This window comes from Mus caroli, chromosome 10 (assembly GCF_900094665.2).
Source record: "Mus caroli chromosome 10, CAROLI_EIJ_v1.1, whole genome shotgun sequence".
Lineage (NCBI taxonomy): Eukaryota > Metazoa > Chordata > Mammalia > Rodentia > Muridae > Mus > Mus caroli.
In genome coordinates, this window is record NC_034579.1 from 120,673,943 (window position 1) to 120,687,632 (window position 13,690).

The 13,690-nt window shown below is 48.1% G+C and overlaps 2 protein-coding genes across 11 annotated transcripts in view; both read left to right on the forward strand.

Moving 5' to 3' along the window:
• Positions 1-7,683, forward strand: part of Pan2 (poly(A) specific ribonuclease subunit PAN2) — a 19,129-nt gene extending 11,446 nt beyond the window's left edge. For 2 of the 9 annotated variants that reach the window (XM_021173663.2, XM_029482701.1), the window contains 16 exons: positions 11-139; positions 238-437; positions 582-730; positions 850-956; positions 1,128-1,226; positions 1,325-1,395; positions 1,500-1,638; positions 1,889-2,059; positions 2,178-2,237; positions 2,786-2,876; positions 3,952-4,109; positions 4,207-4,350; positions 4,480-4,659; positions 5,274-5,367; positions 6,573-6,770; positions 7,062-7,678. In XM_021173663.2, coding sequence (XP_021029322.1) covers positions 11-139; positions 238-437; positions 582-730; positions 850-956; positions 1,128-1,226; positions 1,325-1,395; positions 1,500-1,638; positions 1,889-2,059; positions 2,178-2,237; positions 2,786-2,876; positions 3,952-4,109; positions 4,207-4,350; positions 4,480-4,659; positions 5,274-5,367; positions 6,573-6,770; positions 7,062-7,096 — 2,025 coding nt within the window. In that variant the 3' untranslated portion in view covers positions 7,097-7,678. Of the gene's footprint in view, positions 1-10; positions 140-237; positions 438-581; positions 731-849; positions 957-1,127; positions 1,227-1,324; positions 1,396-1,499; positions 1,639-1,888; positions 2,060-2,177; positions 2,238-2,785; positions 2,877-3,951; positions 4,110-4,206; positions 4,351-4,479; positions 4,660-5,273; positions 5,368-6,572; positions 6,771-7,061 lie in introns of all 9 variants that reach the window. The other 7 variants (XM_021173669.2, XM_029482702.1, XM_021173664.2 and 4 more) reach the window with 6 other exon arrangements.
• Positions 7,684-8,727: 1,044 nt separating this feature from the next.
• On the forward strand, positions 8,728-13,090 carry Cnpy2 (canopy FGF signaling regulator 2). 2 transcript variants are annotated; one of them, XM_021174400.2, is made up of 6 exons: positions 8,728-8,841; positions 9,645-9,757; positions 9,899-10,014; positions 11,956-12,159; positions 12,478-12,574; positions 12,919-13,086. In XM_021174400.2, the coding sequence occupies exons 2-6, from the start codon at positions 9,670-9,672 to the stop codon at positions 12,960-12,962; spliced, it is 549 nt and encodes a 182-aa protein (XP_021030059.1). In that variant the 5' UTR covers positions 8,728-8,841; positions 9,645-9,669; the 3' UTR covers positions 12,963-13,086. The 2 variants fall into 2 exon arrangements, with proteins under 2 accessions (XP_021030059.1, XP_021030058.1); XM_021174399.2 differs by having other exon boundaries at positions 8,729-9,085; positions 12,919-13,090.
• The last annotated feature ends 600 nt before the right edge of the window (positions 13,091-13,690 follow it).

Consider the following 13,690-nt stretch of genomic DNA (forward strand, 5'->3'; position numbering starts at 1 on the left):
CCCCCCCCAGGTGCTCTATTTCTTGGAGCCTGTTCGCTGTCTGATCCAGAACCACCTTTGCCAAAAGGAATTCTGCCTGGCGTGCGAGCTCGGCTTCCTCTTCCACATGCTAGACCTCTCTCGTGGTGATCCTTGTCAGGTCAGTCCTCCGAGACCTGGGACACTCAAAATGGCAAGGGACAGAAGGTGGATGGTTGAAAAGGGCACATTTCTGTCAACATAACCCTCTTCTTCCAGGGCAGTAATTTCCTCCGAGCTTTTCGGACCATCCCTGAGGCCTCAGCTCTGGGTCTCATCCTTGCTGACTCAGATGAGGCTTCAGGCAAGGGCAGTCTGGCCCGGCTTATCCAGAGGTGGAACCGCTTCATCCTCACTCAGCTACATCAGGATATGCAGGAGCTGGAAGTGCCCCAGGCTTATCGAGGTGCTGGAGGCAGGTATGGAACTGGACAAGAAGAAAGCCCCCAAAGCCAGCCCCCTGGGACTCAAAGGGTCTTCTAACGCTTGGTGTGTGTGTGTGTGTGTGTGTGTGTGTGTGTGTGTGTGTGTGTGTGTGTGTCTGTGTCTCCCTCACCTCTCAGCAGTTTCTGCTCATCAGGAGACTCCATCATTGGGCAGCTGTTCAGTTGTGAGATGGAGAACTGCAGTCTTTGCCGCTGCGGCAGCGAGACTGTGCGGGCCTCGTCCACCCTACTCTTCACACTCTCCTACCCTGAGGGTAGCATCTGTGGTATACCCTGCACCTGGGTTGGGAGGCTCCCTCAGATAACTTGTAACACCACAGAGGGGTTTTGGGGGTACCGTGGGTAGAGGAGGGAGCATGGAGTGAAGTGTCAAGTTTCCCCTCAGATAAAACCGGGAAGAACTATGACTTTGCTCAGGTGCTGAAGCGAAGTATCTGCCTGGAGCAGAACACACAGGCCTGGTGTGACAACTGTGAGAAGTACCAGCCCACAGTGAGTAAGCTGGGGTTCCGCTTCTTTGAGGACTCATGCACGGTGGCCTGCCAGTGTTAGCACCGCCTTCCGGGGGCGTATGGGGAGAGGGAAGAACTCCACCTTTACAGATCCTGTCTTGGCTTCTTGTTTTTTCTGTAGACAATGCCATTTCTTGTTTCCTTCTCTCAGATTCAGACCCGAAACATCCGACATCTGCCAGATATTCTTGTCATTAACTGTGAAGTGAATAGCTCAAAAGAGGCTGATTTCTGGAGACTGCAAGCTGAGGTAGTGACCATGATTGGAAGCAGGACTTCCCATGACTCCTTTGTCTTTATATCTTGCTTTACTTGGGTATATGAATATGTTCTTTCCTTTGTGTTCAGGTTGCCTTCAAAATAGCGGTGAAAAAGTTCGGCGGGGAAATAAAGAGCAAAGAGTTTGCTTTAGCTGATCGGTGGGTGCATCTTAGAGTTGTCAGACGGCGGAGCTACTTGCTGGTCTCTCTGCCCACTGGTTCCATATCTTGAGAGTACATTTCCACTTCTTCTGTCCTAATAGGAAGGAACTGAGGAGTCCAGAGGGTTTTCTGTGTTCCTCCATCGAGGAGCTGAAGAATGTCTGGCTTCCATTTTCTATCCGCATGAAGATGACCAAGAACAAAGGGCTGGATGTTTGCAACTGGGCTGACGAGCATGAGGTGCAGGCAGTTGAAAAGTGGGAAGAAGAGAGGGACTGAGGGAGCGAAGGTGGGCGGAAGGTGAGGCAGGGCAGGGGATGGAGGACCTTAGAGGACCAAGGAAAGGAATAAAACGCACGCTTACCAGTTCTGGGGTTGTCTAGAATACTTCAGTTTAGAGTTGGGAAGTCATAGGTGGGCTAAAATGGAGATACCCTACCCTCTGCCCTTTATCCCCGTCCCCCATCCCACAACCCATCCTTAAACTTAGCTTAGCAGCCTGGGTGCCCCCTCGCAGTGGGGTCCGGCCAGGGCAGAGGAGGAGCTTGGTGTCTATGTATATGACCTGATGGCTACTGTGGTACACATCCTGGACTCACGAACAGGCGGCAGCTTGGTGGCTCACATCAAAGTCGGTGAGACCTACCACCAGCGCAAGGAGGTGAGTGAAATGACACAGGGAAGAGGTGGCTGCAGTACAGTCCCAGGCTGTCCCCGAGCTTCTGGCCAGGAGACAGATAGTTCTCACTTGACTTCAGCCTGGCTCTGTACTTGTGCAGGGCGTGACTCATCAGCAGTGGTATCTCTTCAATGACTTCCTCATTGAACCAATTGATAAGGTAAGTCAAACGTGTTCTGTTCCCCATCTTATTATTTTGGGGAAGTTCAGAGTGGGCGTTGCTGTGTGACTTAGGTTCGTGAATTCACTGTGCAGCCTGGGGTACCCTTGACCTCGTGATCTGTCTGCCTCAGCCTCTAGAGTGCCATGACCGCAGGTGTAATTACAGCCCATTTCCCCTTCATCTGCCTGTCCGTTAGTGTTCTTATTCTTGGGCTCCTGTAGAATGCCGGGAAGGGTCATGATGAATCTAGAGAGGCTTTTTGAATAAATGGCATCAGAAGACTTAAACATATATATATAGCCGGGTGGTGGTGGTACACACCTTTAATCCCAGCACTTGGGTGGCAGAGGCAGGCAGATTTCTGTGTTCCAGGCCAGCCTGGTCTACAGAGCGAGTTCCAGGACAGCCAGGGCTACACAGAGAAACCCTGTCTCCAAAAACCAGAGTGAGGCAGTGCTCAGAATTAAACCCAGAACCTTAGGCACCATAATGCAAGCACACTACCTCTGAGCTATCCTCTAGCCCCTGTGTTCTGTCTCCTCTAGTATGAAGCCGTGCAGTTTGACATGAATTGGAAAGTACCTGCTATCCTGTATTATGTCAAAAGGAATCTCAATTCCAGATACAATCTGAACAGTAAGTGGCACGGAGTGGCCCAAAGGCTTAGGCAGCCTAAGCTGGTCTCAGGAGAGAGCCTGGGGGTGGACATCTTAGTAGTAGTATTCAGGATTGGTAGCTGGAGCTAACTCTTCTAAAGATACTAAAGAAATTCCTGCTGATCAGATCTTAAGTTTGGAAGTTAGCTGGGGATGGTAGCTTACACCTGTAATCCCAATACTCGGCTGTGGCAGGAGGATTGTTATGAGTTCATGACCTGGACTATACAGTTAGTTCACCTGGGCTATAGAGTAAGAACCATTTCAAAACAACAAAATTAATTTTGTAGTTGGACATTCCGAGGGTGGCGTGGAGGACACTAGATAAGAGTGGCTTAGGTTAAACTTGATTCTGAACATTCCTATCCTCTTTTGTAGTTGTCTGAATGAGAATGGCCACCATAGGATAGCTTTTTTTTTTTTCAGATGGCACTTATTGTGTGTAGAGACCAAGGGACAACTTTGTAACATCAGCTCTCCCCTTCCCTGTGTATGCTCAGATTGTCAGGCTAGCGGAGCAAGCTGCCCCGTTCCAGTCATTGCCATCACGTGACCGTCTCTTCTCAGGGGCATGAGTTCCTTCAGGGGTACCAACTTGGTACCTTTAAACGATAGTTTCTCTGTAGCTTGTTTTTTTCTGGATTTTGTAGCTAAGGTCCAAACTGAAAACCTTATTCTGTCATTCCCACCATTTCTGTCTTTTTCTTGGTCTGTTCTTGATAATTTTATAATTTCATCTATTGTATTACCAGGTACAGTCCCCTTTTAATTTTTTTTTATTACAGTTTAATTTACTCAGTGTGTGTGCATTAGTATGTGTACCACAGCAGAATGTGGACATGAGGAGTTTGTGGAAGTAGGTCCTTTCCTTCTTCCATGTGGATTCTGGGGGTCAACCTCAGGCTGTAGACTTGGCCACCCAGGTACACTCCTTGTCCCCAAATGCTTTGTTTATCAGGAGATCACAGTATAGACGGAGAGCCTCTGAGCAGCCATCCTGGGGTCTTCCCCTAGCCATTTCTCTAGCCCTAGTCTTCTCTGCATTCCCTTTCCAGTCAAGAACCCCATTGAGGCCAGTGTGCTGCTGGCAGAAGCCTCGCTGGCACGGAAGCAACGGAAAACACACACGACCTTTATTCCATTGATGCTGAATGAGATGCCACAGGTCGGGGACCTGGTGGGCCTGGATGCTGAGTTTGTCACTCTTAATGAGGTAACCAGGGCCAAAAGATGGGACCTGAACGGGGACAGAACTCTGAGGATATTAGGAATTGTGTTTCTCTGGTGTCCACATTAACCCTGTGACATAGGAAGAAGCAGAGTTACGCAGTGATGGTACCAAGTCCACCATTAAGCCAAGCCAGATGTCAGTCGCAAGGATCACCTGTGTTCGGGGCCAAGGGCCTAACGAGGGCATCCCCTTCATTGATGACTACATCTCCACGCAGGAGCAGGTGAGAGGATGTGAGGGGCATTGACGTCAACCCTGTGCTTCCATAGAGTGCTTAAGAACACTGAGAAGAGTGACTGGAAGAGACCACACCTTCTCCAGCCCAGAGATTTGTCTTTTTCTCTACTCCTAGGTAGTAGATTACTTGACTCAGTACTCGGGGATAAAGCCAGGAGACCTTGATGCCAAAATCTCCTCAAAGCACCTCACAACCCTCAAGTCTACCTACTTAAAGCTTCGCTTTCTCATTGATATTGGAGTCAAGTTTGTGGGTCATGGTCTGCAGAAGGACTTCCGGGTCATCAACCTCATGGTTCGGGCAGGGCTTATTTCAGAGTGTGTTTTTTGTTGTTGTTGTTGTCGTCTTTTGTTTCTTGTTTGGGTTTTGTTGTTGTTGTTGTTGTTTTTGTTTTGACACAATGTCTCACTAAGTAGCTCTGGCTGCCCTGTAACTAGTTAAGTTAAGCAGACCGGCTTTGAACTCACAGAGGTTTGCCTGCCTCCTCCTGAGTGTTAGAACTGAAGGCGTATATTACCATGCTTAGCACCCCCCTCCCCCCAATATACAGCCTTCTTCCAACCCAACTTGCTCTGACCATCCTCATTCACTCACCACACTTTAAAAAACAAAATTAAGTTTATTTGGTGTGTGCGCGCTCATACACACCTCCTCCTGCAAGTACTGAGTTACACGTGCAGAGGTCAAAGATCAGCTTGTGCACGTCAACTCTCTCCTTCCATCTCGTGGGTCCTGGGAACTGAAGTAAGGTTGTCAGGCTTGGTGGCAAATGCCTTTACCTGCTGAGCCACCTTGCTGACCTCGGAGTTACTCTTCTGGCTGGCTACTCAGGGCGTATATCTGAATTCAGAGAATGGGAGGTTCTGGATCATCTATCTCAAGGCTTCTGTTCTTCTGGTCCCTGCCAGGTGCCCAAGGACCAAGTTCTTGACACAGTCTACCTGTTCCACATGCCCCGGAAACGAATGATTTCCCTACGATTCCTGGCCTGGTATTTTCTAGGTGAGTTGCTCTACCTCGTGCGCCCTACAGTAAGAACTGATTACGAGCAGAAAACATTCAAGGCGGGGAAGGGTAGATGGCTCAGCAGTGCTTGCTTGTTTCTTGTTTGGGGTTTTGTTTTTGTTTTTGTTTTGACACAGTGTCTCACTAAGTAGCTCTGGCTGCCCTGTAACTAGTTATGTTGAGCACTGGCTGCTCTTCCAGAGGTCCTGAGTTCAATTCCCAGCAACCACATGGTGGCTCACAACCATCTGTAATGGGATCCCATGCCCTCTTCTGGTGCGTCTGAAGACAGTGACAGTGTTTTACTCACATAAAACAAACAAATAAATCTTAAAAGAAAACATCAGGGGCGGGGGATACAGCTCAGCTGGTAGAGTCCTTGTTGAGAGCCCAGCACCACATGGAACTGGACACAGGCGGCAGGCCTGCCTAGAGTCCCAACTCAGGAGACACAGAAGAAACAGAATTTTAAGGTTAGTCTCAGGACATAATGAGTTCAAGGCCAGCCTGGGCTACAAAAGGCCTTGTTTATTTGTTTTTGTTTTTAAAAAGGAGAGTAGAAAGCACCAGGAGGCGACGCTTTCAGGTCTGTAAGTTTGAAGCCAGCCTGGGCAGTAGAGGAGATACTGTCTTAACAACGATAGCAAAAAGCTACAACAATCTCTCAGGAGGCAGAGGCAGGTGAATGTCTGAATTCGAGGCCAGTCTGATCTATAGTCTCAGTTCCAGGACAGCCAGGGCTACACAAAGAAACCCTGTCTTCAAACAAACAAAAAATCTCCAAGAACAACAAAACAGGAAACATTTTAGAATAAAGAGTAGTTATTTCTCAAGTTAGAATTACCATTTTTTTCGGCTAATGGTTTCAGTTAGATCTATCACTAACTTAAGAAGATGTTTTCTGGGTCTGACGAGTTGGCTTAGAGCACCTACTACTGCTCTTGCAGAGGGCCCAGGATCAAGCCCCAGCACTTACCATGATAGCTCACAACCATCTGTAACCTCAGTTCCAGGCAATCTGACGCCGTCTTCTGACCTTCATGGTCACCATGCACACCCATACATAGACCACTCAGGCAAAACATTGAGGAAACATAAAATAAGAAAAGATGGTTCTGGGAGACTGCATGGGAGTGTTGTGGGTGCCAGGATAGAAACGGGGTGCCGCCTTTGTGAGTTCCTTAAGTATCGGTTTACCCCAGACCTGAAGATTCAAGGTGAGACCCATGACAGCATTGAGGATGCCCGCACAGCCCTTCAACTCTACCGGAAGTATCTGGAGCTGAGCAAGAACGGCACCGAGCCCGAGTCCTTCCACAAGGTGCTCAAGGGTCTCTATGAGAAGGGCCGAAAGATGGACTGGAAGGTGCCTGAGCCTGAAAGCCAGACAAGTCCCAAGAGTAAGGCTGGGCTGAGGCGAGGGAAACTGGGCTGGGTAGGTGTTGCTGGCATATGTAGAACTTGTATACCACCTCAGATTATAACAGTACTCCCACCTGCTCCTGAAGTGTCTTACAGTTCACACATCACTCAGTGTTTCCAACAGTCAGTGAGAGAGACACTGGTGTAGCCGCTTGCCCGAGTCTGAAATGTCCATGCCTTGCCCTACTTCCCTCATGCTCTTTCTGTATAGGGAGTGTCCTGGTGCCTCCTCTGCTCACCCTGGTCTCCGTGATTCTGTCTCCTAACAGACGCAGCTGTCTTCTCCTCAGTGCTGGCACTGTGAGCTGCCTTCCCTTTCAGTGCTGTCCCCAGAACTGAGAGGTGGCTTCTCAAGTCGGCTTTACCCTGTCCACTTCCAGAACTGGATCTGCTCAGGGTCTACAGACGGTGCTATTAATAGAACTGGAAAGCAGCAAAATTGTTGCAAAGGTTCTAGCTGCCAGATTCCCCCTTATCCTCTGCAAAACAGTGGGCCAGAAACAAAGCCTAAAGTGACCCAGGTGGAGTGATTGGTGTTTGTAATAAATACCCTGAGCAACTGATATCTGTACAAAAGAGCTCTAGAACCAGAACTCTCAGTTCCCAGCCTGCTAGAGGACTGAAGTCCTGGACAGTCACAGGGTACAGAGACCCAGGCAGCTCCAGCATCTAGCTGCTTGAGAGACGGTGGCTGGGTGGACCAGCTTGTAGAGTCTCAATGGGCCAATCAAGCCGGTGTGCAGGAAGCTGAGCTACTGGCTTCATTCCTGACCACAGCTGAGAAGTATCTGTCTTCCATACATTCTATCTCGAGTTTTGTTTTATTTTTTAAAAATTTTGCTTAAAACAGCATGTTTTATAAAATAAAAGTATTTTTATCTCATTAGAAAACCGCTAGTGTGGAATTCTTTGGCTTCTGTCTTTCTTTCTTTGATTTAACTTCACCAAACAATGAGAAAATGAAAACTGTGTTCAGATCCACACCTAGAAATGAGGATTCTGGAGGCCCAGAATGAATGAATCCAGAAGAAACATAATTTTTTTTGTTGTTGTTTGTTTTTTGTTTTGTTTTTCGAGACAGGGTTTCTCTGTAGCCCTGGCTGTCCTGGAACTCACTTTGTAGACCAGGCTGGCCTCGAGAACTCAGAAATCTGCCTGCCTCTGCCTCTCAAGTGCTGGGATTAAAGGCATGCAGCACCATGCTGGGCAGGCACCAGGAGGAACATAATTGTTCTTCCCCTGGACAGTGTTCGGTCTTTGCTGTAGTCGCCTAGCACCCTAAATACATAAAGCGATCACAAATCCCAGTTTATCTCAAGACCTTAAGGCATGGTGTCAGCCTGTTATCCTAACAGTCGAGCAGTTGAGAACCACAGTTCCCAACCAGCCTGCGACAGGGAGTTGAGTTCAAGGCATCCTGGGCTACATAGCAAGACACTGCTTCACTCATGACAGTACCTGCGGTGTGCTAGAAATTCAGAGAAGAACTGCTCTATTCACAGCGTGAGAGCTAATAATATTGACCGTAACATAACCCACACCCCCATCCTCAGAGGATAAATTAGAGAAATCTCCAAGAACCTGCCTGAAAAGGCAGATAATACCAAAAATGATATTTCCCTAATACATACCTAATGACGATCATTTATTAATTTGGCACAAGAAGGAAGTTGTTTTAAAAACTAGTTTGTTTTTATTTTTTTTAAAGAAAGAAAAAGACCTGTAGCTACTGGCAGAGTGGTACTGCAGTGCTTCCTGGGAAATGTAGTTTTCTGTATCATGAAATCTTTGTGCATTGAAACCTAGGCTTCTCTCCCACTACTAATTGCATCTGTTTTGTCCTAGCCCACCTGGACTGATGCAATTTCCCCAGGCACCCCATGCGCTCGGTCCTCACTATAAACTAGGCTACCTTTGTTCTTTGGTTGGTCACATGAACTGATTCACCACGCAAGTCTGGGTCCTCAAGCCTTCCAAGGGGTCCTCGCTGCCTCGGAGGCGCTCCTAAAGCTGCCTGCTCGCGCGAGAGTTTGGAGGGGCGGGCTTAGGGTCAGTTTCGCGGGGGGCTCGCACGGGACCCTCAGATCTCCGCTTAGGTGCCTAGTTAAGTGCGGGAAGCTGGGCCAGGCGGTCACTGGCCACCCTGAACCTGGCGGGCGCCGGAGCGCTCTGGAGAAGCCGGGACAGCCCCTTTTTTCCCAGCCAGCTGCTAGGGTTGGGAGCCACAGAAAACAAAGTGAGAGTCCGGCTGCTTTCCAGAGCCTGGGCCACGGCGGCGGCCGTGGGAGCAGAGGTGGGACAGATGCGAGCGTCAGAGGCTGTGGGCACACTGAGGTTGGGAATGGACCCGAGCGAAGCAATGGCGGAGTCCTTACAAAAGGGGCTGGTCTGTCTGCACGGGAGCTACTTACATTCTAGAGATGGGGATTCCGGAACCCTTGGTGCTAGGTCCACATAGGCCCTGGTTATGGAGTGTGCTCGCTGGCTTCGTGGCCTAACTGATGGTTCCTTGCTGGCAGCTCCTTTCTGCCCGTCATTCTCGCGTAATCGATAACCTCCATCTCAAAGCTACTGCATAGCTCTGTGAGCCCTCAGTGCCCTCAAAGTATCAAAACCCAGGCCCTCACCTGTGGAGGACATGGTTTCTGGATCCGAGTCCCAGTCCCGAGCTCTCACTTCCTATTCCCCCATCCCGAACTCCGGTCCCTCGGGTGTTTGTAACGAGGTCTTTTCCTGGAAAACAGAATCCGAATCACACCGAGGCCTCTGAAGGCCTTGGAATGAGGGCTGACGGTCATGGGGAAAATGGATCGCTCTCCTCACACCTGTGTTTCATTTTCATACAAATCCAGGTGGAGCGACCCTGTTACACTAAAGATGAAAGGCTGGGGTTGGCTAGCCCTACTTTTGGGGGTCCTGCTGGGAACTGCCTGGGCTCGAAGGAGCCAAGATCTACACTGTGGAGGTAAAAGCACGAAGACCAGTGGAGAAGTGGGAGGAAGATGACCCTTGGGAGTCATGAGATCCAAAGCTTGGAACAAGGATGGATAGAAAAACCCTTATTCCCCTCACCATCCCCACTCCCTGTTCTCTTCCCTGACACCAGCTTGCAGGGCTCTGGTGGATGAATTAGAGTGGGAAATTGCCCGCGTGGACCCCAAGAAGACCATTCAGATGGGATCCTTCCGAATCAATCCAGATGGCAGCCAGTCAGTTGTGGAGGTAATTTACTATCCCTCAAATAAAGTAGCTCACCCGGGCTTAGAGTATGAACTTGTCCGAAGAGAAGAAAGCAGGAAGTCATTCGACCTGTAATGATAATAATCTCAACCCTCAGAGGCAGGACCAGAAGGATCTTTCTGAGTTCTAGTTCTGGTCTACACCATAGAATTAGGTACTGTCTTCGAAAAGAAAAGAAACAGCCTGGTGTGGTGGTACATACCATTAATCCCAGCAGAGGCAGGCCGATCTTGAATTTAAGGCCAGCCTGGTCTACAAAGAGAGTTCCAAGACAGCCAAGGCTGTTATAGAGAGAAACCCTATCTCAAAAAAAATCAAACAACCAACCAAGGAGCCAGAACATTGTGTGTCTGATTGTGTATCTGAAGGATTGGGCTCTAAGCCACTTAAGATATTTGCATGCCTGTAATCCTAGTACACAAACAGCAGAGCAGTTGGGCTCTGCCTATCTGGAAGAGCCTGGAAAGTTATAACCACGTATTTCTTTGCCCCAAACCTCAATTAACTGTTTCTGCTGTAGAGGTTAGGTCTTGATTAGTCTGTTTCTCCTCATCCCCAGGTCACATGGCTCTTGTTTCACTATAGCAGTATTGTATATATACATTCATTTTTAAAAAAAGAATAAGAGGTCTTGTCCAGCTGGGAATGTAGCTCAGTTGATAGAGTGCTAGCCTAGCATGCACAGAACCCTGGGTTTGGCCCTTAGCATCCCATCAACCCAGCATACTGGTACACTCCTGTGATACCTGCACTCAAAGTCTTCCCTGGAGCTGGAGAGATGGTTCCGTGGTTAGGAGAACGTGCTGCTGTTGCAGAGGACTTGGTTCGGATTCTAGCACCCATGTAGTGGCTCATAACTCATTCTGGGGAATCAAACATTCCCTTCTGGTGTCTGTGATCACCACGCATGTATACATGCAAGCAAACACTTTTTTTGTATTCAAGAAATTTAGCTAGAAGCATAAGTTAAAGCTATACCTAGTAAGGAATATGCAAGGAAATTTCTTTTAACGATTGATTTATTTTTACTTTATGTGGATTGGTGTTTTGCCCGAATACATGTCTGTGTGAGGGTGGAGTTAAAAACAGTTCTGAGCTGCCATGTGTAAACCCAGACCCCTGGGAAAGCAGCCAGTGTTCCTAAAACACGGAGCCATCTCTCCAGTCCCATTAAGGAAACATTTCTGTGAAGCATGTTGGTGTGCTGTCATCGAAACCTGTACCCCCTCTTTACATTTTTGTTTGTTTGGTTTTTTATTTTATTTCCAAGACTCTGCAGCCCTGGGTGTCCTGGAACTCACTGTACTGTAGACCAAGCTGGCCTTGAACTTACAGACATCTGCCTGCCTCTGCCTCCTGGGTACTGGAATTAAAGGTGACAATATATCTGGCTTTTAATGTTATTTTAATAAATGATAAATACCTATGTCCACAAAAAACTAAACAAGTTCACAGGGGGAAAAAACATAGGTGATTATAGTTAATCAAAGTGGTTTCTGCCTATAATTCGGAGCTAAGGATATTGGTGCGTGTTTTATAATCAGGCAAAATAAGAGTGTACATTTGCCTGGAGTGGAGGTTGTGAGTTACACTGTGCACTGCTGGTTCTTGGAAGTTAATAGGGATTCTCGGGGACACAGATTGGGAGTTGGGGGTCGATTTCTATGAGTTCAAGGCCAGGCTGGTCTACATAGTTGCAGGCCACCAACCAAGGCTACAGGGTGAGACCCTGTTCCAAAGGATGGACAAACAAAATGTGCACATTTGAAAGTAACTTGAGAGGAAGAAAGAATGGGCAGATGTTGCCACAGGATATCATTAGGGAAGATTTCTTTGTTGTTTGAGCTAGATTTGAAAGGAAAGAGTTCAAATGAGTAACATCTGAGGTAGAAGGGTGTGATCAAAGGCTGAGTTCATTTCTAGGTACCTTATGCCCGCTCAGAGGCCCACCTCACAGAGTTGCTTGAGGAGGTGTGTGACCGAATGAAGGAATATGGGGAACAGATTGACCCTTCTACCCACCGCAAGAACTACGTACGCGTCGTGAGCCGGAATGGAGAATCCAGTGAACTAGACTTGCAGGGCATCCGAATTGACTCAGATATCAGCGGCACCCTCAAGTTTGCGGTGAGTTACCGCTGTGCCATGAGTAGCTGTTTCTTGGGAGTTCATAGGGATTCCCTGGGACAGGATGGGAGATGGATGCAGATGTGGTGTGTGGTGTTGCCTGCTTGTAACCCGAGCACTCCAGGAGCAGCGGTTGGAAGATCAGCTTAAGTTTGAGGCTGGGCCTAGTTCATAGTGAGTTCGAGGCCAGCTGGGCGGATATAGTAAGGCCCTGTCTATAAAATCCCCACCCCCGACCCCAAAACCAAGTAGAGAGCTGAGCCAGTGTCTTTGCCCGGCTTGGGATCTGGGTCAGTTCTCTGTCTTCTTGGTCCGCAGTGTGAGAGCATTGTGGAAGAATACGAGGATGAGCTTATCGAATTCTTCTCCAGAGAGGCTGACAACGTTAAAGACAAACTTTGCAGTAAGCGGACAGGTGAGCACCCCGGACTTTCCGTCCCACGTTCACAGCCCTGTGTAACTCGGCTTGCGGCCCTGACCCTCGCCACACAGAATGTGTGGCCACACGCTCAGACCTCTGACAGGTGTCCCACACAGCTGGCTTCCATTTCCCTTGGCTTAGTGTTTGGAGTGATTTCTCTCCAGTCTTTGCCTAATAGTTCTCAGAGTATGTGTCTCTGTTACCCTGGGTTCAGGAGAGGGAGCTGTGGGGGGTGGTTGGCCACGGTGATTGCCGGTTAGTGCGGGGTGCTTTCTGGGGAGGGTGTATGTGTGTGTGAGGGTGGCTGTTTCCTTCACACTGTTTCGTACTATTTACAGATCTATGTGACCATGCCCTGCACAGATCTCACGATGAGCTATGAATCACTGGAGCAAGCAGCCTACACCAACATGATAGAACACCCCCAGGAGGGGAAGATGGCGGCGTTGCCTTTTATATTACGTTTTTATGGAAATGAACTGAAAAAACTCTTGAAACCAAAAGTACAAACTGTGTTGTCTTTTTTTTTTCTCTTTTTGGTTTTTTGAGACAGGTTTTTTTGTTGTTGTTGTTTGTTTTGTTTTTTGTTTTTTTTATAGCCCTGGCCATCCTGGAACTCAGAAATCCACCTGCCTCTGCCTCCCTGGTGCTGGGATTAAAGGCAGTGCCACCACTGCCCGGCACTGTGTTGTCTTTTATGCCCAAAGGCAGCCTTTGTACCAGGCTTGAAGGTTGGGGGCTACAGATAGGAAGAAAATGGAGGGATGGGTTGTCATAGCGTAATAGCGTACATTTAAGAGGGCCCTGGCCCATTAATTCTCTGTCATGTGGAATCCTGTTTACTTACAAACTGGAGATGAGTATTCAGTGTGTACTTAATGATGTGTTGGCAGCTGTGGTGCTGTGGAGAAAGAGCCTGAATGACAGCACAAGGTGCTGGGAGGTCCCTGTACTCCTCCTGGAAAAACATTGAAGATGGGAACTGATCTGGACGGAAGTAATCGAGCAATCGAGCTGCGTTGTTCTTTTGTTTTGTTTTTTTTAAAGATTTTATTTATTTATTTATTTATTTTTGATTTATTTATTTATTATATGTAAGTACACTGTAGC

Bases quoted from the DNA above. Each gene is read 5' to 3' on its own strand.
- Cnpy2 (XM_021174400.2), top strand. From the start codon at position 9,670: ATGAAAGGCTGGGGTTGGCTAGCCCTACTTTTGGGGGTCCTGCTGGGA. The intron at 9,758-9,898 runs GTAAAAGCACGA...CCCTGACACCAG, and splicing joins CCAAGATCTACACTGTGGAG to CTTGCAGGGCTCTGGTGGAT. The intron at 12,575-12,918 runs GTGAGCACCCCG...TACTATTTACAG, and splicing joins ACTTTGCAGTAAGCGGACAG to ATCTATGTGACCATGCCCTG.